Raw genomic sequence first — 22,664 nt, forward strand, 5'->3', positions numbered from 1 at the left:
AGAGAACACAAGTAGGGGGAGTGGGAGAGGAAGAAGCAGGCTCATAGCAGAAGAGCCTGACGTGGGGCTCGATCCCATAACACCGGGATCACGCCCTGAGCCGAAGGCAGACGCTCAACCGCTGTGCCACCCAGGCGCCCCTGAATGCAGGGGTTTTTTGTTAGAATTTATAGTTATATCTTTGGAGTAGATTCCAAGAAATTTTTGAGCCAAAACATAGGAACAATTTAAGGACCTTAACGTGTTACTATGTGACTCCTCAGAAAGTTTTCAGTTCACACCTCCACCAGCATTTTTGAAAGTGCTTGGTTTGCTGTGTCCTTGCCAAAAGTAAGTACTGTCTGCATTAACGTTGGCAAATTGAAGAACGGAATGCACCCTCATTATCTTCACTATAGTCACCATAAAACAGCAAGGAAGAAAAACTAGAAATACTTAGTAAAAGAAATCAAATTTCAGAACTGTAAAGTGACCAGAGGTGTTCGTCTGTTTTGTAAAATCAGACATCCCTATTTCTCAGCATTCTTTCAAATTGCCAAGGTGAGCTTTCTTGAAATTGGTTTCCTATTTGAAGGAAAGGGATTCTAGAATGAATATCCTTGTCTTGTGTGTTTGTATGTTGTCTTGGTTATGATGTTTACAAGTAGCATCCACATAGCAACAATGCTTTCTTACAAAGTTCACTGGTGGCAGAATCAGATGGGTTAAACCAGATCTTTACGAAAACAAATGGAAAGGAGTTAGTTCATTTTCAGATCAGGAAACTGCATACCAGGATAAGCTTGACTGGTCCAACTCCAGATAGGAATATCTATGTATCACGGGGAAGAAAGAGAGCCTTCTGGAGAAGATGAATTGACACCAGGACACAGTTTGGAATCGTCCTCAGTGTTTCTGTTGAACGGCAATGAACAACACTTGGTGTTTCAACTGTGTGTGGAGGCCCCAGGCATCCACTCCTACCGCCGTTCTGTTATTGACAGAACCTCCATCAGAACCCGGGGGGATCCCACAGGTGGCCGCTCCCTCCAACAATGGAGTGAATAACAGGCCTGGAAATTTGGCCCATAGTGATTCTGCATTTGACATTATTATATTCTTAAAAGATCACATCATGCTGTATCTTGCCTACATGAAAAATAATGTTGTTAGCAGGAAGCGCCTTGACTCACACGCTCCCTCGTGAAGAAGAGCTTTCGCTTCTGGCTGGATTGGAACCCTGCAGCTCGAGAGGAGCTGTGCCAACCACACTCACAAAACTAAAATTGTCTGATGATTTTTATAGAACGCATAGGGTCAACGCTGGTTTATCCGGTCTTATGGGGTCTTCACTTTGTGGTTGAGCTGTGGAACTTTTTTTTTTTTAATTTTATTTTGAAAAAAATTTATGTCTACATTAAAGTTGCAGTAATGATACAATGAACTCCAGTGTAAGTTTCATCTTTTCATCAACTCCAGTGTATCTTTCATCACTCATGTAACATTTTTAAAAAATATTTTATTTATTTATTGGACAGAGAGAGAGACACAGAGAGAGAGGGAACACCAGCAGGGGGAAGGAGAGGGAGAAGCAGGCTTCCCGCTGAGCAGGGAGCCCGATGCGGGGCCGATCCCATGACCCTGGGATCATGACCCAAGCTGAAGGCAGACGCCCAACGACTGAGCCACCCGGGCGTCCCTCATTTAACATTTTTAACTACATTTGCTTTCTGTCTTTATAGATAAGATAGATAGGCAGACATATTGTTTCTGATCCAGGATGATATACGATATGATATATAACATATATATAATATCCTTTTTATTGAACTATTTGAGTAAGTTACAGACATCATAACCCCTCCCTGCTAGATACATCAGTGTGTATTTCTTGAGAATAAAAGGACATTCTCTTACATAACACGGTATGAGAAAATAATGAAAAATTTAATATTGATACAACTTTATTATTTACTATACAGTTCTTATTCCCGTGGTGCCAATTGTCTCAGGACTGTCCTTATTGAATTTTTTTTTTTGGATCCAGGATCACACAATGCTTTCAGTTGTCATGTCTTTGCATTTAGTCTGAAATACTTCCTCCACCTTTAATTGTCATTGACATTTTGAAAGAGTACAGGCCAGAGGCCCCGGCTGTCTCAGTCCGTGGAGCTCGTGACTCTTGGGTTGTGAGTTCAAACCCCACATTGTGCATCAGATTACTTAAAAACGAAAAATTTTTTTTAAAAAAGAGCACAGACCAGTTGTTCTGCAGAATGCCCTCAGTTTGGGTTTGTCTGCTGACTTGAGGTTATGCTTTTTTTTTTTTTCTTTAGTGGAGAGGCAGAAATACCCTGGAAATGGTATGATGTGGTCATTGCCTCACACATCAAGGGACAAGGGTGTCAGGTGGTCCGTTATTGGTGGTGTTAACTCTGCTCACTTGGTTAGGGAGGTGTCTGCCAGATTTTTCCACTTTAAAGATACAATTCCTCCCTTATGAGCTAATTAGTCTGAGAAGATACTTTCAGTCTCTGAAAATGCCCTGTCCCCTCCCATCCCCCCAAACCCATTCACCCTATATTCATTTAGCACCCAGTGTTGGATTGTGTCTGAATTACTTCTGACAGTGATGACTGCAACGTGGTACTTCTGTCAATCCTTCCACAGGTACTAGTTGGTATTTTACTGGGGGGAGAAAAAAAAGCTTCCTCTTTTATCTATCACCTATCTCATTAGAATCAGTGTGGATTCATGGATTTTTTTTTTTTAAGATTTTATTTATTTATTTGACAGAGAGACAGCCAGTGAGAGAGGGAACACAAGTAGGGAGAGTGAGGGAGGAAGAAGCAGGCTTCCGNTATTTGACAGAGAGACAGCCAGTGAGAGAGGGAACACAAGTAGGGAGAGTGAGGGAGGAAGAAGCAGGCTCCCGGCAGAGGAGCCTGATATGGGGCTCGATCCCAGAACGCCGGGATCACGCCCTGAGCCGAAGGCAGACGCTTAATGACTGCGCCACCCAGGCGCCCCAGATTCATGGATTTTTTTAAAAGCCCGNGATCCCAGAACGCCGGGATCATGCCCTGAGCCGAAGGCAGACGCTTAACGACTGCGCCACCCAGGCGCCCCAGATTCAAGGATTTTTTAAAAAGCCCTTGTGTTTATAAAATTGAAATTTAAAAATCCTCAATCCTCTGTTGACTGTTCCTTTCTTACAACACTCTTAACATGATATAAACTCTGTCTCAAAGAGACTCGTTTTTAATTTTTGTCTAGTAGTTTGCAAAATTTAATTTAAAAAATGTTTTTCACGTAATGCCCTCCAAAATTAAATATGATTAACTTTTGGATCAGACACTGTTTTGGAATACCCAAAGCTTCCATCTATTGGGATGGATAATTGTGAGTTGGCTAGTTTTATGAGCATGGCTGCTGAAAGACTGAATTTAGTCAAAACCATCCAATGTAAGCTTTCCGTAAAACATTCTTAGTGTATCTAAGTCTTGATCTTGGTTCTTCTTGAAGAATCTTACAATCCCAATGTTGACCCCCAAGGCAAGTTAGATGGGCCTGGAGTATACATGGAGGTCTTATAGGGCTGGGGCATGTTATTCCTTTTATTAATGTTATTTTTAAGTTCTAAAATCAAATAAACATATGCTTCTCTCTGTTTTTCAACACAGACTGCTGTTTTAGTTTTTAGGGGAAAATGAGGTTATTTTCCTTAGAACATTAGATTTAAAAAGCAAAAAGCTCAGTTAATCCATATTCTTTCTGTTTTTGAAGGGAAATCAACAGCTTACACATAAAACCTTAAGTTTTTCAGAGGATTTTTCAAGTGGCCTGGTGTGTTCCCAGGTACCTTCTCCAAGGCCATGCTGTAGATTCAAGAATATAGTGGGTATAAACACGTGCATGGTATCGTTTTTTAAATATCTTTTTAGACTAAGGGAAAAAACCCTCTAACTTCGAGCAGGAATTTAATTATTTTTAACTTTTTAATGTCATTAAATATTGCAAATGCATAGTAGAGACTTTTGAAAGCCTATGAGGTTGAATTTTAACCATAAATACCATGGAATAATTTTTGCCTGATATGTAACAATAAAAAGGCTAGTATTTATTGAAAGCTAAGCACCTTTTCAGCACTGCTGAAAAGCAGTGCTTCTCGATTAGAATCAGTTTGATGATTTTATTTTTTTAAGATTTTATTTATTTATTTGAGAGAGAGAGAGGAGAGAGAGAGCACAAGGCTGGCAGAGGGAGAGGGAGGGGAGAGGCAGAGGGAGAAGCAGACTCCTCACTGAGCAAGGAGCCTGATGTGGGACTCGATCCCAGGACCCTGGGATCATGACTTGAGCTGAAGGCCGATGCTTAACCAACTGAGCCACTCAAGCACCCCTATTTAATTATTTTAAATTTTCAGTCCATTGCAAACACAGATTCTACTGCTCACGGCTAGGGGATGGCTCAGGCTACATGTTCCTCACCATGCAAGGTCAACACTCAGATTGGTCTCTAGCCTGTTGGACAAGATTCCACCAATCCAGAGTGTGGATGTCATGGCAATGTCAAACGACTGAAGTGTTTCTAGTTTTCTTGAATGTCCTAGTACAGTTCATGGACAGGCACTAGTCCACAGACCATACCCTGTGTCACAGTCTCATTTAATTTTTGCAAGAGCCCTCTGGGCGAAGTACCATCCCCACCTCAATCTTACAAAGGATTGAAGCATAGTGTGCTTCCTGACCCTAAGATCCCGCAATCAGCACGCAGTGGGGCTCCGGTCCACAGCCAAACAACCAACGCACAGAGGAGCCAGTATCTGAACCTGCAAGACTGTCTCCAGACCTTGGGCTTGTTTCCTTTTAACTCTGTGTGAAGTAGGTACAGTTTGGTGTAGGCCATCAGATGACGAGCTCCACAAACGCACCTTCTATGGTCCGCAAACCCACCTTCATCCACACCCACCTTGCTCTCTTCTCTTGGTGGAAGAGGGGGACCCTCTTCTCATCCAAGGTCAATGATTCAATCCTGTTTCTTTGGGTGCTCTTGGTCCAGTGATCATCCCAACCAAAGCAACTATGCAAGGGAAGGATAGATATTCCCTTTACAGATAAAGCGGCTGAGGTTCGGACAGATTGAGAAACCCAAGCATGGGAGGCGGGCTATGTGGCCAGAGGGTGACCATATCTTGGTTTTTTTCTAGGATGGTGCTCGTTTATTGCCCTGGCACCTTGGCTGCTTCATGCTTTCCTTTCAGTCAGAAATCTCCCGCTCTGGACGGCACATTCTTTGGTCACCCACATTGCTAGCGAATGGCAGAGATGGAAATGGCATGCAGATCTGTGGGACTCCAAACCAGGGCTTTCTATCATCCCAGGCTACCTCTTACAGTGTCAGAATTATAAAGTTTAGAAGGAAGATTTCTTCTGTGGCCCCTGGGTGGCTTAGTTGGTTAAGTGTCTGACTCTTGGTTTCAGCTCCAGTCATGATCTCAGGGTCGTGGGATTGAGCCCTGCATTGGGCTCTGCGCTCAGCATGGAATCTGCTTGTCCCTCTCCCTCTGCTGGCTGTCTCTGCCTCAAATAAATAAAATCTTTTATTTTTTAAAGGAAGATTTGTTCTGTCATTACTCATTCCAGCAAACATTTATTGAACACCCCCTATGTGACACTGTGCTACAAGATGTAATTAAAAAACCAGGGGGCACGGCTCAAGCCTGTAGAAGCTCTTGGTTGAGTGAGGAAACAGGTCGTCTACACATACTTCTGGTTGGGGGAGGCTACAGAATTTACAGGGCCCAGGGCAAGATGAGAAAGCAGGGCCGTTTGTTTAAAAATGAAGTATTTCAAGATGGCGACCAAAGGTCATCACATCAAGTATGGTTCAGTTTAGCAAATGGATTGGTCGGGTATTACCAAAATACATAGGATATAAGGTGACTTCCTAGCAGGGATGAAAACTGCGCTGACCCTAGAGAATGTGCCTACGTCCCCTCCATGGACGCTCTCCTCTATTTTTTAGACCAGGGTATTGAGGACAATCATTTAGTCAATCACCAAGAGTCCTCTGCCAGCACACCCTCATCATCCCCCTCCAGAGCCAGGACACACCATGTGGACACGGACATACTCTGCCCAGACGCCCCTTCAAGGACGTGGCTCCGGCTGCTGGAAGTGCTGCTAGGGGCAGCGTCCAGCCACCAGCCCTTCTGGGGGCAGCCCATATGCAATGGCCAATCAAGGAAGGGGGATCTTTAAAGGCCTGGCCATCGGCCCATAGCAGGACAACCCTGACGGGCCACTGAGCTCCAGAACCCCCAGAGGGGTCAGGGAAGGTCACCCAGCCGGCATTCCAGTTTCATTTTTCTCTCTGCCCTATCCTGTTTCTTCCCTCTTGATTCTACAAGCACTGATCTCAAGGGCACCCCTAATAAACATCCCCAACAGCAAATCCACCTTGCAGTCTGTGTGCCAGAGAACCAAACTGCAACATGGATCAAAAAAGATTCTAATAATTGGGGGGGATTTGAAAATTATTGGTTATACATATAACATTTATCTCTAAATCCCCAAATAAAATACAAAATGGAAATAAAGACTTTGTGTGTGAATGTGGTTATCCTTTGTTTAAAATACTCAACTTGAGGGGCACCTGGGTGGCTCAGTCAGTTAAGCGTCCAACTCTTGATATCAGCTCAGGTCCTGATCTCAGGGTTGTGGGATCCAGCCCCAAAGGGGGCAGCATGCTCAGCGGGGAGTCTGAGATTTTTCTCTTCTTCTTCCTCTGCCCCTCCTACCCCCTGCCCCCCTTCCCCCTGTCCCATGTGCTCACACTCTAAAAAAAATAAATCTTAAAAAAAAATACTCAATTTGATAAGGACCAGCATGCCCATTAAAATGCCTGTTATATTTTGTGGAAGTGAATCCATGAATTCATCGCAATTCTTAAGGAAACCTATGAATTTTTCAGGCTGTACTTGTGAAATAATGTGGTTTATTAACTTTCTGATGAATATAATTTCCTTTTATTGACATACTCAATTTTTAATAAAAGATCTTTTGAGAATTCACTGTCGATCACTAAAACAGGGTTAACCATTAACATGGCTTTTAGAATTTTTGCTGTTTTAATTTGAACTTTCTTAGTTTTCTTCATTCCAAGTGAAGGATGTCTTACCTTTTGGTCAAAATACATCAACCATTCCCTGAACTACATTAGAGGAATTACAAACTTTTTTTTTCCCCTTGAGATGTGGTGGCCAGGAATGTCAAATGTTTTCTAGAGTAAAAACGTATCTTGAAAACACTCCAAAACAGAATTGTGGAAAGTGACTTCATGTTCCGGTGCTAAATTTAACACACTTCAAGGCATAGGATTCTAAACATCATTAAACTTTTCAGAATTAGGTAGGAAACAAATACTCAGGTAATCTCTGGTCAAATCCTCTGTAAGAAAAATGGATTTTCATCAGCTTACACAGGAACAAGGTAACCAGCTGGTAAGTTAACCATTCACTAAACATTATCACAAACCTTGACAAGTCTAATTCACTGCAATGAATTAACTTATTTATTCACAAGGCAGCAACCAATTACGGTGTCAGGAGGAAACTTGGAGGTGATGGGTAAGTTTATGGTATAGATTGCGGTGATGATTTTAGGAGCATATACTGATCTCCAAACTCGTCAAGTTGTACACTTTAAATATGTACTTTTTTCTATGTCCATGCACCTCAAAGTGGTTGTTAAAAAGGAACCTGGAAAGCTCTTATAGTTCTTTTTTATTTCTCCTTAGACAGGAAGAGGAATTTATCTTATTAATTGGCCACCGAAAACACAGACCCAGACCTCTCACATACCAAGAACTTCACATGAGGCCATTAGCTATGGGTCACAGGACAAGCCTTCACCAAGTTCGTATCTTAAGAACTCAGCACAAGTAACTTCCCAGATACAGGTTAGTCACTGGATGTGAATGAGAGTCTAAAAGAAAAACAAGGCTGAGAACTTTTTCCCCCTGAATTGCAAAAAGGGACATCAACAGAAAAGTGCAGAAAATAAAGGAACACAATACTGATCTAACCACCGCCCAGTCAAAACCAAAACCAACCAAAAAACAAAACCACGTAAATATCCTAGAAACTCCCTTTTTATTTCCCCCAATTACCAACACCTTCCACCTCCCCAGAGTGAAGCAAGTGTCATGACTTTGAACCGTCTAATTTAAACTATGCTGAAACTTTGCATAAACAGAGTCATAAATATCTTTTGGGGGCAGATTTCGGTTTCTGAGATTCACCTGTGTCGTTGATGTGGTTTAACTGCTTCCATCGGTGTGGACTATTTTATCACATCAGTGTATTTTCCTTCTGCTGCTGATGAGCTTTTGGATTATTTCCAGCTTGGGGCTACGAGGAATTATGTTTCTGGAACATCTTCGAACATCTCTCTCGGAGGACACGTGTATGCATTTGGAGTAGAATTAATGGATTGCAAGGTGTGCAGCTTGAGTAAATGCCGTCAAAGTGTTTTCCAAAGTTGTTTATTCGATACACACTTCTTTACAACACACAGTAGTGCGTGAGAGTTCCCATGGCTCCAGGGGCACTTGATGGGTATTCTTTTTAATTTTTTTTTCTGATGTAAAGTTCGATGATTCATTAGTTGCGTATAACACCCAGTGCACCATGCAATACGTGCCCTCCTTACTACTGATGGGTATTCTTTTTAATTTTAGCCATGCTAGTGGGTGTTTAGTGCTATCTCATTGTGGTTTTAATTTGCATCTCCCTGGTAACTAATAACAGTGAGCACTTTTCCGGATACTGGTCGCTTGGATAGTCTCTTTTGCAAGGTGCCTATTCGAGTCTCTAGCCCATTTCTCTAACTGGGCTTCTCCGTGTCGTCCTTAATGAGCTGTTAGCTCTTTATGTTCTATGGCACTGGTTCTCAGACGTTCACCTGCGTCAGAATCACCCTAAGGGCTTCTGAAGACACAGATTACTGGTCTACACCACCCCAGTTTCTGATTCAGTAGATCTGGGAAGAGACACAAGAACTGGCATTTCTATCAAGTTCCCAAGTCCAGGGACCACACTTTGAGAACCAATGTTCTACAGTGTTCTAGGGTAGCAGCAATCAATGTTTCCTGTTAGTTCAGGGCAAAGTCACCTTTCAAAAAAACAAAAACCTCAACAACTTACTACTTGTTCAAGCCTAGGGCACAAGCTAATACTCTCTCCCTTCCTGGAAGGGGTGCAACCAGGCTTCGATAGCAGCTGTTTCAACCTGTCTGAAACCCACCTAGCTGCAGAATATTTGGTACAGCTAGTTAGCCAAGAGAAGCAGTTGATAACGAAGACATCTTTTGATCTCTGGAAAACTCGTTGGCTTTCCACAGCAAGGACGTGAGTCAGTAATCCCTCTAAGAACAAAACACAGACCTCGGAATGGAGATGAAAACTGTCATTTATTTCAAATGAATTTTGTTTCACTAAAAAAAAAATGCTATGACATTAAAACAGAAATAAAAGAGAAGCATGCTTTTTTTTTTAAAACTGCCTTTAACCTCTAGAGACCAAATAAACACATACACGTTTCCAGTATTTCCACTGTTTTAACAAATCTCATTATCATCACTGTCGTCATTTCAGTCTCCTGAAACGCTATCCATGACTACGAACAACTTACTAAACATTCACCGTATTATTTCTAAGTACGAAGAGTCAAACAGCGACTGCACTCGACGTATCGTGTGTCGTTTGCTGTGTGTGCTTCTTAAGGCTTGATGCTACAAAACAAGTTTCTCTCTTTGAAGAGTCCAAAACTCTGCTGTATGAGGGCACATGGATCAACATAGCCAACTGGAGGGTGGTTGCCCCTTACTCTAGAGGTCACGAGAGTCCACTTGCAACCACAATCGTAAAACCTTTAGCAATCTGAACTCCCATATCACAGCCACCAGCCGGAACGACAAAAGACCCACGGTTCAGATAAAGTGCAGCAGGCCTTGGGAGTATAGTGGTTTGCTGATTCACGAATCAGAGAGACCCAAACAAAGTGCTATTAGTGGTCAGAAGGAAAATAACCTGGGCAGGTTCATAAAAGGGAGCCTCCCGGGTGCACCCTGAGAACACGCTGCCCAATTACAGCCATTGCTGGCGACGATTTTTGGGTTTTCTCACCAGGTCAGGAGAGCCTGCACATGCAGTAGAGAAGGAATTTCAAGAAAGTCTAAACCAAAAAGGCTTATAGTCAGCAGACAGCTGTCGGTAAACCAGAAACCCAAGTAAGACGACCGCTCTATGGTCCAGAATTTCAGCTAGTGGTTGGGCCTTCTCTGAAAACGTCACCACGCGGAGTCCTCAGACCACAATGGTCCCCATGCTGGAGTCGCGTTCTGATCACACTTGCGTCCTTCACCATCAAATCACCTACGTGGGCTCCAGGGTTGAGAAAGTATTACTTTCTCTTCCTTGTCTTTCAGAACATGTAATTAAATACTGCCCTCCTGTATGTTAAGCGTGTATCTTTTTTTGTCATTATAACGTCACTTAAAGTGTATTTTAAGTTTTTCCTATTAGTTGTATCTGTACGATTTCAACCAGAGGCCTTTAGGGAGAAATAATGGATCGTAGTTATGTTAAAGGAAGTGGCCAGACAAAATGGCAACTTCACACAGTCTTCAAGTAAATAGAATCCCTGATATCACTGGCAAGTAATATGGAATTTGGGAGGGCAGTAAAAAAAAAAAGTCTGTGACAACTTTGTCTTATACGTAACAAAATGAGGTTTGGCTCTGAAGTCTCTTTAAGGCACCAAACCTGGTTAACAGCTTTTACTGGTGTCCTGCACCTGTGATTTGGAGAAGAAAAAAAAAATACTATAACATATAAATAAAAAAATATTACATCATCCTGCTAGAGCTTGAAATCATTGAGTGAAGTTGGAGGAAAAAAATCCAAACATCTTGTGTGTGTAAAATATTTTTTGCTAGTGTAAAAAAAAAAGTACAATATATAGTTACACAGTGCAAAAACTATTTTTAAAAAATGCCTTTGGAATCGACTTGATGTTGTGGTAGGATCACAGGGCTGTCTCAAAAATAGTAAAGGCTGCGGGCTGTCCATTGGAAGCATTCATAACCACATGGTCACTGTGAGTAATATCTGGATAATTCCTTTTGAAGTACACCTGTACAAAAAAAAAAAAAGAAGAAGAAGAAAAGACAGGTATAAAAAACAACACGTTTAAAAGTTTTCAAGTCCTCCTCCCCACGGTGATGCATGTCTACGTCCACTTCTTCACGTGAAGGACATCACATCGCCAGTGGAGGTATAATTAGAAAAACGGGGATGTGTTCCCCTCAATGAGGGGAGCAGCCCTATTAACCCCTCGGCGGGGCTGGGCTTCATGCCAAACAACACGTAGCTCCACTTTGCTTCTGATCATTCTGATTCACAGATATGTTTTATCACTACATTAAATTGATAAAGCAAAATCATTTTACTGACTCAAAACCTGGAGATAAATTAAAAACAGGGTGACAAAGGGGCCAGGGAATCTAGCGTCCGTACGAGGGTTTCTCATTTTCACACATAAAATGAGCACAATAGATTTGGATGTTAATATCAGGTTGTAATCCCTATATTTTACAAACTCTGATTGACAAGCATTGAAACGCTGGCGTATATGTATGAAATATCCCAGCGTTTAATTTGTGCGGCAAAGCAGTTATAGGGCCTATAGAAATGGGATCTGTGGATAGTGGGCCACAAGAATGAAAAGAGAAGCAAAAGCTTTAACAATGACTCAACCAAGCAACTTCTCTAAAATGTAAGATGATACCAAATAATAGGACAGTTCTTTGCCGAGCCTTTGAGTTCTTGAATTCTACCAATTTCTAGCGGAACTAGAAGAGATACAGGTTTTCTGATAAATGTATAATCAGAACATAAAGGGAATGAAATGCTGTCAAGTTTCTCTGTTCCACAATCATCAGTTTTTAGTAGCTGTATCCTATCTCAGCTCCTTGACAGATGTGCGTAACAAAATGAAATAATGTCAAGACTTGTGAGCTCTTATCTCAAAATGTGTTTGGGTGAAAAAGGACTTCAAATGTAATTTTTTTTCCCCCAAAGAAGAATGTGAAAAGTTTTGTTTGAGTCTTTAAAACAGAAAATGTACCATCTATCTGAAGGTTGACACATGTCATGAGCCGGGGTCTCTTAGTCGTATGATTCTGGATCTATTTTATAAAACCTGCCTCCAAATATATTTGTGGGTTTTGTCAACAAAGTTATCATAGGAGATAATGGGCTTCACATACAAAAAAGAAAATTGCTAGGACACCTACCTGCAGATTAAGCGTACTTTCTTTTTCCCTTGTTGCCTGCATACTTGCTACTCCAAAAATAACATTACATTTGAAATATTATATATTAAAATGTCACTTAAGGAGAAAAATAAGGATTTCTCCAAGAATGTTTGGACTGCACTGGGTGAAATCTGAGGCTATTTCCATTATAATGTAAATATTTAAAAATAATACCTTGGGGGGTAATTGTTTAACTTTTTTGGTAAATCTAAAGCTGGCCATATTTTGTCAAAAACAGCTATTTCTTGTTGAAACTAAAAATAGCCAATAGGATAAAAATACATCTTCATTTTCTACTGTTTGATAGTCCTCTCCCAAATAAGCCGATGCCTTTCCCCATAACCCACTCAGTGTAATTTTTTACAGAGAAAATGTCATTATTGGCAATGCTTCACTGAAATGGTCTTATCTTCCTGGTCGGAAAAACTGGAAGCCAAACACTGAAAGCGAGCTTCCTGTGTATTCAATCCTCGATTGACCCTTCATTTCCTCCTGTATTGGCGTGTCTGGGAATACACTCCAGGAACAGAAGGGCGAGGGGAGGCATCCTTCCCCAGGCGGGTTACGAAGGCACCTAAGTGAAGGGTCCCCGGGCCGCAGGCCAAGCCTGGGATGGGGAGGCCCACGTCCACTGTCTCTTCCCGGGACTCACTGCTGATCCCGGAAAGAAAGAATCGCTCAGCCCTCTCCATCCCGGCTGCTTCACCTGCAAAGTGAGACAGCGACTTACCTCACAGGAACTAATTACCGGCTACAAACTGCAGATGAAAGACAGGCCACGGTAAGTGGCGGGTGTGATTACGAGGCTGCTCTGAGAAGTGGCCCCCAGCCCGTGGAAAGGAGCAGCCCCCACTCGAGTGAGGAAAACAAAAAGCTGGGAGGCCCTTCTGTGGCTCTTTTGACTTTACAGAACCCCCGGGTGGGAGCTGAGTCGCCTCCAATTCAGGGAACACGGTCACCAGGTGGCGGAGGTGTGAAAAGACGACCCAAGTTGCAGAGCTAACGCTCACTGACTGCTGGCTGACCCGTTACATAGGCTCTTCTGTCTCAGTTTCCCCATTTGTCAGAAGGGACAATAACAACGCCAGCTCAAAACAGTTGCGAAGAATCAAGAAAACAATGCCACAGAAGTTCGAGATCAGGACAAGAGGGCGGTGAGACCACTGAGTATTGGGTTTCTTGTCCCTGTTCCCCTCCTCCTCTTGGGTTTGGTTCATTACGGTCTCTCTGATGGAGGCTGAAACAAAGTTGAGCATTTGACTCCAGCGTGTCAATAAAGCAACCAGCACGGACACAGACCTCACTAAAAGCAACAGAGCAATCAAAGGTGCCCATGCGTGGTTCAAGCCCAGCAACAGGGCTTTTATTTACACTGCATTCAGAAGGCATCGGTTCACTATGTTGAATTCAGGCCCCAGACCCTGTCCGTTCATTCTCACTACACTGCATGGGCCTGGCTCCGTTCCAGTAACTCTCCAACTCGTCTTTACAGCAGGTCCGACTCTGGTGCACACACTGGTAGCTGTGTCAGCAAGGTTAAAGAGTCCCGGAGAGTCAGAGACCTCTGCTTTCACCATCATGGAAATGGATTTCCCCTCCCCTTCTCCTCTCAGAAATCACCCAGGCAGCAAGGGTGCTATGAGATAGAAAATAAGCCCATCTCTGATGAAATGAGGAGTCCTCGGAAATCCCAAATGGCAGGATACCCAGATGGGCTGCCAGATGCCACCGGATCCAGTGGGGCTGCAGTAAGCCAGAGCAGAGATAGCTATGTGGGATCTGGGCAATCGTAGGAGAGCACAGGTGTCCAACTAACTGGTGAATTCTAAGGTGTGTCAATGAGGAACCGACCAGAATCACCATCTCTGCCTGAAGCATGCGCACTGATGAGGCCCTCGGAGATGAGAAATTCTGAAATGCAAGGAACTGCCTATCTCTGCAGGCTCGGAAGGAGGACAGGCTAAACGAACATGCATTTTCAATTTCTCTCTTTTTGCTTACATGCACACACTCTGGGTCACAAGGAGCTTCTATGTTAAGGAGAGAATTCCCTTTAGCCTGAAATAACGCCCGAGCCACCACTAGCCTAAATATATGGTCCAGGAAGAACGCAATTCAGAGGTTGGTAGTAGGAATAACAACAGCAACAACAACGTAATAGTACTACACGGTCTGTAACATTCACCAACAAAAAGTGAGGAAAAGGAACAAGATAAACATACGGCAAAAAAAAAAAAAAATACCAACAGATGAAAATTGTAAAAAAAAATAAATAAATGATGCAGAACATTCAAAGAAAATGTAGTAGATCGACCTGTGGACAAGAGAAATTCGAGCGTTTAGAAATACGACACAGCAACACAAAGTGATGAACCAGGAGCTGACTGAGGCGAAAAGTGAAGCAGAGACTATGAAAGCATCATGGAAATGACAGGTGTACGAATGCGGCACAAAGTGACTTTGCCACTGCTGGAAAAAACAGGATGAGACATGGAGGACAGGGTTGAGAAAGCAAGCGTAATTAAAAGTTAATAAAGAATTAAAAAGGATCCAGGAGAAAACAGCTTTATAACACAAAGGACAGACAACATGTACATGATAGATATTTGTAAAGGTGAGACTCCAGTAAAAAAAAAAAAAAAAAAAGAATTCAAAGCTATAATTCAGGTTACTTCCAGAAATAAAAGACTTAAAGCTAGGGACCAAAAGAGTACAGAATACCCTAGGAAAAACTAAGTGCCTTCAAAATAAAGAAAGAGTCCTTCAGGCATCCAGGAAAAAGAAGATCGAGTTACTTCTAACTTGGCCTTGGACTTCTCCATATGAATAAACAATGGTAGGGCAAAGTTTACAGCTAAGTTTCATACTAAGTGAAAGAAAGTGTGACCCAAGAATTTTATAACCAGAACATTTAAATTAGAGATGCAGCAAATACTTCATACATGTGGTAAAGTCAGGGATTCTAACGCCAATGAACCTTCCTTTAAGATGGTACAGAGCCCTGTTTTCCAACCTTTTATTTTTACTGTCACCCACAATAGTAAGTACATTTCATATTACATTGAAACTCAGGAGAGATCAACATCTATATTGAAAGGACTTCCAAGAAATATTTACTATTACTATGAAAGACACACTGTTCTTTTTCTTCCACTCCATTCTTTTGTATCTCATATCTTAAGACACACTGGTCATGACTGACGAAACAGATTTTATAGCTTCATGAATGGATCACAACCCAAAGTCTGAAAGACAATATACTAGAGGACAGATTTTAGCCAACTAAGAGATGGAGAAAGTAGCATTTGAAACAAGTAAGTAAGTAAAGTAATAGGGGTTTAAGTATTTTTAAAGATTTGAAGGTAAATAGTAGAAGGAAAGCTATTTAAACAACTAAAATCTGGTGGGAGCACAGAGAAAGGGGGAAGAGATGTTGTCATTGTTTACAATGGGGAATCAATAATAATAAAGAAAGTGTTCCTAGAAGAAGTGAAAGGTACACACATAAAACAATGAACAACAACAATAAAAAAATAGAGGTGCCTGTCTGGCTGAGTCAGTAGGGCATGCAACTCTTGATCTCAGGGTCATGCATTCCAGCCCCACAGTGGGTGGAGATTACTCAAAAATTAAACAAAAACAAAAACTTTAAAAAAATACATACTAATTAAAAAGTTTTAAAAAGAACACTTAAAGCTGAAAGCATAACATGAGATAAAATATACCTATAATCTCAATAAACATAAATGGACTAAATTCATCTGTTAAAAAAGGAGGGGGCGCACCCTAACATTAAATCTCAGAGCTAATCTGAACCACATGCCATTTACAAGAGATATATCTATAATTTGATACTAAAAGACAAAGACATACCAGGCAAATGAAAACAAAGTGAAGAGCAAGGGACTCAACTGCAATTTTGAACCTGCATGCATTCATAAATAAATCTAAGAAACAAAAGCACTTTAAAATGGTAGAAAATATAATTCAGAGCAAAAATCCAAGTCATGAATATCTGTGGATTAAAATATTATAGCATCAAAATTACCAAAAAATTTTGGTAATTACCAAAATTACCAAAAAATGACAAGAACTACAAAGTAAAAACCTTTTTACAATGAGACTAACATAACATGACCTCTCTAAGCCACATCAAATGGACCAAATAAGGATAGAGAAGACCTAAATAATACAACAAGGTGAATCTAATTAAAAGTTATTAAATGCTATACCTTAAACAGACAGTAGTCCACCTTTTTACATGCCCAAAGAACATTCACTAAAATTGCCTATACATTAGAACACACAAAAGTATTACTAAACACTGGTTTTGGGTGGAAACAGCACAGACAACTTTGTGATCACAAGGCAATGAAAATCAACATCGATGAGTAAAACAGGAAACAGAAAAAATAAACCCCAACTCCAGGAAGTTTTAAAGACCTCTTTCTCAAACAGTTCTTGGACCAAAGATAAAATTAAAACCAAAATTGTAGATTTATATATAAAAACTTAACTATGACGGAAGCACTATATATCAGGACCTATCGCATACAGCTAGAACAGTATTCAGAGAAAAGTTCACCGCCTTAAAATATTTGCATTAGTGAACAAGAAAGAATGACAAGCAAATGCAGTCAAGAAGCCACAACAAAATAAACCACAGAAGGAAGGAATTAATGGATATAAAAGCAGAAAGTGATAAATTGTAACACAGAATACAAGAATCAGTTAAGTAAATCTGAAAGCGCATTCTTTTGGGGGAAAAAAACAGAAAACAATAAACTTAATTAGAAGAAAAAATGGGGAAAAAGGAGTGGAGAAAGTAATACTGTGCAGACATTAAAAAAATGAGATAACTATATGCATTGATATAATCGGAGATGAAAAAGTAAAACATGGCTGTCATTGGTGCTTAAAACACAGAAAGCCTGTATCTGCACAAGCTCGCGTTCATACACGCACTGTATCAGAACGGTCATAAAGGTGCCAGGGCTCCATTCTGAGGGAGGAGCCGAGTCACAACAGAAGCGGGCAGATGACTTACTTTTTATTTGTAAACTAGAACAACTATTCTAAAAAACAGCAAAGATTTTGAATTCTGTAGCATTAGCGTGTATCATCTGTTGAAAAAAACTTGTTATTAAAAATAAATTTTATTTATTGAAGAGTCTCTAAAGCTACCTAGAAGAACTCTGGGTACTTCTTTTGTTATTATAGGGAGGTAAGGGTTCCATCGACGGCTTTTAAGAAACTAATCCCCCTGTGATCGTTGAGAGATAAAACTCTTCTATCTACAAAATGCTCTGTATTCTTCAAGCAGGTAAGTATACACCATCTCATCTGATCCGTGTAGTAAGAGCTCAACGAGGTGGGGCAAGTGCTGTAACCCCAGCACGACAGATAAGGACCCCGAGGCTCAGAGACCTCAGGAGACATATAGGGCCATGGGGCTGTTAAGCGTTCTTCCACGTATTCCAACTGGGCCAGGCTCATAGGTCATAGGGTATCAGGATTTCCTAACTTTGGGGCCGTATCTGGTGATTTCACAAATAGTTAAATGGCACCTGTTACACACTGGGAACAAAGGAACTCCAAAAAACCTCAATTAGGTCTGCTTCATCATGGAAGAGAACGAATGACAGGCATTCACCCTTGGTTATGGGCTGAACTGTGTCCCCTCAAAATTTGTATGTTGAAGTCCTAACCCCTCCGTATCTCAGAATGTAACTGTATGTGCAGATAGGGGTCAGTTAAGTTAAAATGAGGTCACATGGGTGGGTCCTAATCTATTCTGACGGGTACCCACGAGAGGTGATTAGGACACAGGCAGACACAGAGGGAAGACCATGCTAAGACAAAGAGGGAAGAAGGCCAACTACAAGCCAATGAGAGATGTTTCAGAGGAGATCAACCCTGCTGACACCTTAATTTCAAAATTTCAACTTCCAGAACTGTGAGAAATTCATTTCTGTTGCTTTAAGACACCTAATGTGCCTTCCAGCTTAATGTACCTAAAACGTACTTTCTCTACTATTTCATGGATCATCTACGAGGGTCAATCAGAGAGTGATTAAGCTTGCCTACACCAACATTTTCAGAAAAACAACTATGTGGTCAAGGAAACATGACTTGGAAGTACCTTTCCTAGATGCTGAGTTTTCTTTCCAAAGGAATGAATTCCAATGTGTTAGGAGCGGAAAGCTTGTTGACTTACACTAATCTTCCTACTGTTATTCTCAGTGGTGCATTGCTATTTGAAGGTCACACATTTAAAAAGCTGACAATCTGAGAGCCTGTTCTAAGAGGACCAAGCATATGCAGAAATCACGTCAAGAAGATACTCAACTGGGGTGAGAACGGGGGCATGTATTTCCTTACATCTTTCCAGAGAGGGGACCTGAGCCAGTGGCAGGATTGAAATCCCACAGGGATGTTCTGCCATTATGAGAACGTGGCCCCACCTTGGACACCACATAAGAAAAGGCGCAGGGTTTTACAACTTAACACCTGGACTGAAGCAGCTCTCAGCCTCACCCAGCAATCTGCCCTTGCTCTCCACTGACCAGCTCTGTGACCTTAGGTGAGTCCTTGATTCACTGTCCTCATCCATGAACTGGTATAAGAAAAAACCGCCAAGAGGATTAAGTGAAATCATACACATGAGAACTGTGTAAGATAAATGATAAAGAACGACCCAAATGTGGGAATGCAAGCTGGTACAGACGCTCTGGAAAACAGTATGAAGTTTCCTCAAAGGTGAGAATAGAGCTACCCTACGACCCAGCAATTGCACTACTAGGTATTTACCCCAAATATACAAATGTAGTGATCCGAAGGGGCACCTGCACCCCAATGTTCGTACAGCAATGTCCACAATAGCCCAACTATGGAAAGAGCCCAGGTATCCACCGACAGACAAATGGCTTAAGAAGATGTGGTATATATACACAATGGAATATTATTCAGCCATCAGAAAAAAAAGAAATCTTGCCATTTCCAACAACATGGGTGGAACCAGAGGTATTACACTAAGTGAAATAAGTCAATCAGAGAAAGACAATTATCATATGATCTCACTCATACGTGGAATTTAAGAAACAAAACAGAGGATCATAGGGGACAGGAGGGAAAAATAAAACAAGGCGAAGTGAGAGAGGGAGACAAACCGTAAGAGACTCTTAACCATGGGAAACAGACTGAGGGTTGCTGGAGGGGAAGGGGGTGAAGGGCTGGAGTAACTGGGTGATACACTATATGTTAATTTAATTTAAATTAAAAAAATATAATAGAGCAAGATAAATACACACACACACACACACACACAAACACACAGAGAACTACCCAAATGTAAATTAATATTGTTAAATGTGGTGCGAGATTACTAGACCAGGAACCACAAGATTTCTAACTCTGTGACCTATAAACATTTCTGTACGTACCTTACACTTGCATTAAAACATGTTAAAAGAACAGATTTCTAATTCTCTGTCCGCTGCAAACTAGAGTTTAACATAAGTTAGGGCCACCTTCCTTCTAAGGGGCCTTAGTTTCCTCATTTGTAAAATGAGGGTGTTGAACTACATACTATCTTATGCTATCTGGAACAATCTGTGATTTATTTCTCATTACTCAATGTCTTGATAATATACAACGATAACACATTTTTAAAATGGAGGCTTTGACACGTAGGTGGGGACCCATCTGTTTGATGTGAAATGCCTGAGGTCAAAGAACAAAGGGGTTTGCGAGATTCCTGGCTGTTTTATGAGTAGATGATACAGGGGATCCCCAGGGACTGACTGGGTGTCATGAGGGAGGTGCTGACTGGGAGACGTCGAGTAGATGAAAGCAGTCTAACTTCAGGTATGAGAGCAACACGGGCTCCAAGTATAGCTTCTGTACATTCACATACAATGTACGTATTTATGAGAAGTTCAGGATACAGATGTCCTCGTCCCTAACCCTCGGTCTGAACTCTGAATCTGCCTATTATACAGCCAGCTGTGTGACTCTGAGCCATCTCCTTCCCCTCTCAAAGTCTCAGCCTCTTCAAGCAGCACCCACGCAAGAGAAGCTCTATCACAGCCCAGGGCATGGCGCACGATGTCAAAGCCTAGTCCTCTCTTCCACATGGCTCAGCATGTATACGGAGTACCTCTGCTCTTCTCCATTCTTGGGTTTACAGTGGGGATGACTAAGGAACATATTCGCCACGTGAGTTCCCAGCATAATACTGTGCACACATCTACACATTTACCGAACAGTTTTTGAGGATGGAAGCAGAATCCAAAGGATCCCCCTACAAACAACAGAAGGTCAGCTCTTCATTTCTAAGGAGGGATGAGAGGACGCAGGGACAGAAGAGAATTCAGGCTGTGTTTCAGATAAATCCCTCATATGCAAGTACTGTTAGATACTGGGACAGATTTCCTTCAAATGCTTAAGATATCACACAAGTAATTTTTTCTTAGAGTGAAAATCTGGGAAAGTCAAAAAGGATGAAAAGAAAAATGTACCCATAATTATAATGCCCAGAGAAAAAGCGTTCTGATGGGGAGCCTCAAAAGACTGTTGGTCCCACGGCACCCCTGCTATGCATCTCAAATGGCAAGAACACCTGCCTTTCCTTTCTTCCCTCCATCCTTCCATAATCCGACTCCCACCTTGGATCAGGAAGTTACAGATGCTACCGGACATTAAGCTAAGTCCCTGAGAGCAGCCCTCAGTCTTCACGTCACACCTGTACAATGAGATGCTCCATTACTGTTATTGGCAAGCTACCAGATCATCACACATCATCTCCGTGAAAATGCTTGGTAACCCTTCAAGCACCACACTCAGACTACCGCGTTAGGGTAGATTCTTGATCGTCCCAATGATGATGTCATCGTCAAGAAGGCAGAGGAAGCACAAGGTGGTAACGAGGCCTAATTCTAAACAACCAAGAATCAGGGAGAAACCTGGGCAGAAAGTGTCAGCATCATGTTCTTTTCTTTACAAATTATAAAACAGGAAAGCAATCTACAGATTTCCCTGCTGGATCTTTCTAGACCAGACAGAAAATAACCCACATTTTTTCCCCCCAAACTCTCCACAATTTCCTGGACACGCCTTGACCACATTTGCATCTCAAAGGTGAGCACACATTAGAATGAAATGTAATATTCTGCAAAATGCGAATATTCTGTGCCCCCGGAGAATCAGTGCCCACAGAATCGAACATGGGAAATCTCTTTAGAATCTGTTCTGAAACTAGGCACAGGTGCCCATGCACCTGAGCAACCCACGGTGCACCGAGCACCCCCACATGCCCTCACACCCGAACATCCCACGTGCCCGCGCACCCGAGCGTACCCACCTGCCGGCGCATGTAAGCATGCGCACCTGTGGCACCCCCACTCCCCCACCAATTCTGCCGATTCTCAGCAGACCTGACTTCAACCTGGGACGTGTTGTTAAGACCCAGTCATGAAGCGCTGTCTCTGAAGGCTTATAATTGAAAAGGGCACAGGGTGCTTGTTACAGCACCCCTGGTGCCAGATTGCGAGGAGTGAACGGCTGAGAGCAAGTTTAATTACCACTCCTCGCGGCGCGCTCACCTGTTTTGCTGTTTCAGTGAGGGCAGCAGCTTCTGCCTTGCCCAGCTGCTGCACCATCTTGTAAAATAGGCTCTCTTCATTCTGCAGCAAAACATATGGTTCATCATATTCTTTCAGTCTTCCTGAATCCAAAACCTGTTCATCAGCAGAAAGAAACCCATTAGCACACAATGTTTTGCAGTAACATATTATAACTCAGACAATATTTCGGAAGGGGGCAGGAGAAGGAGAATAGAGAGAATCCATTTGGGTGGTAGGCCTGGCTGGTGTTTAAATGGTTTGATTACCCTGTTTTACTAGGCAGACAAAGGCCTAGCCCGACCTTTTATTATTATAATGTTATAGGAAAGGAAGAAAATGAAAGTTTTAGAGTATGATTATGGGCACTCAGCAGTCCTGTGGCATTTTATATTCTGCCAAAGGCATTTTGGGCTGTTATTAGTTAGTGCTTTTAGTTCTCAGACTCTGAGTTTTGAGGGCTATTTATATGTACATTCAGACTTGGGAAATTTCTTGATTTAAGAAAATCAAAGTCAATTTATCTTAAAAAGTAGGATGATGTCAACCAGACCAGGTGGCAGTGACCTGACCGCAAATTAACTGCTGAGCTGGCTTGAATCCGAGCAGTATTTGGTAAAGAAGTCAACGCTTCTGGACTTTCTTTAGGGTCTTACCAGCCGGTAAGAGGGGACAAAACGCCCC

General features: G+C 41.9%; 1 protein-coding gene across 3 annotated transcripts in view; it reads right to left on the reverse strand.

The window, feature by feature from the left end:
- Positions 1-9,440: 9,440 nt before the first annotated feature.
- Positions 9,441-22,664, reverse strand: part of ABCC4 (ATP binding cassette subfamily C member 4) — a 246,341-nt gene continuing 233,117 nt past the window's right edge. For all 3 annotated transcript variants that reach the window (XM_034665378.1, XM_034665380.1, XM_034665379.1), the window contains exons 30-31: positions 21,963-22,097; positions 9,441-11,177 (exon numbers count right to left, since the gene is read on the reverse strand). In XM_034665378.1, coding sequence (XP_034521269.1) covers positions 11,070-11,177; positions 21,963-22,097 — 243 coding nt within the window. In that variant the 3' untranslated portion in view covers positions 9,441-11,069. The remainder of the gene's footprint in view (positions 11,178-21,962; positions 22,098-22,664) is intronic.

This window comes from Ailuropoda melanoleuca, chromosome 7 (genome assembly GCF_002007445.2).
Source record: "Ailuropoda melanoleuca isolate Jingjing chromosome 7, ASM200744v2, whole genome shotgun sequence".
Lineage (NCBI taxonomy): Eukaryota > Metazoa > Chordata > Mammalia > Carnivora > Ursidae > Ailuropoda > Ailuropoda melanoleuca.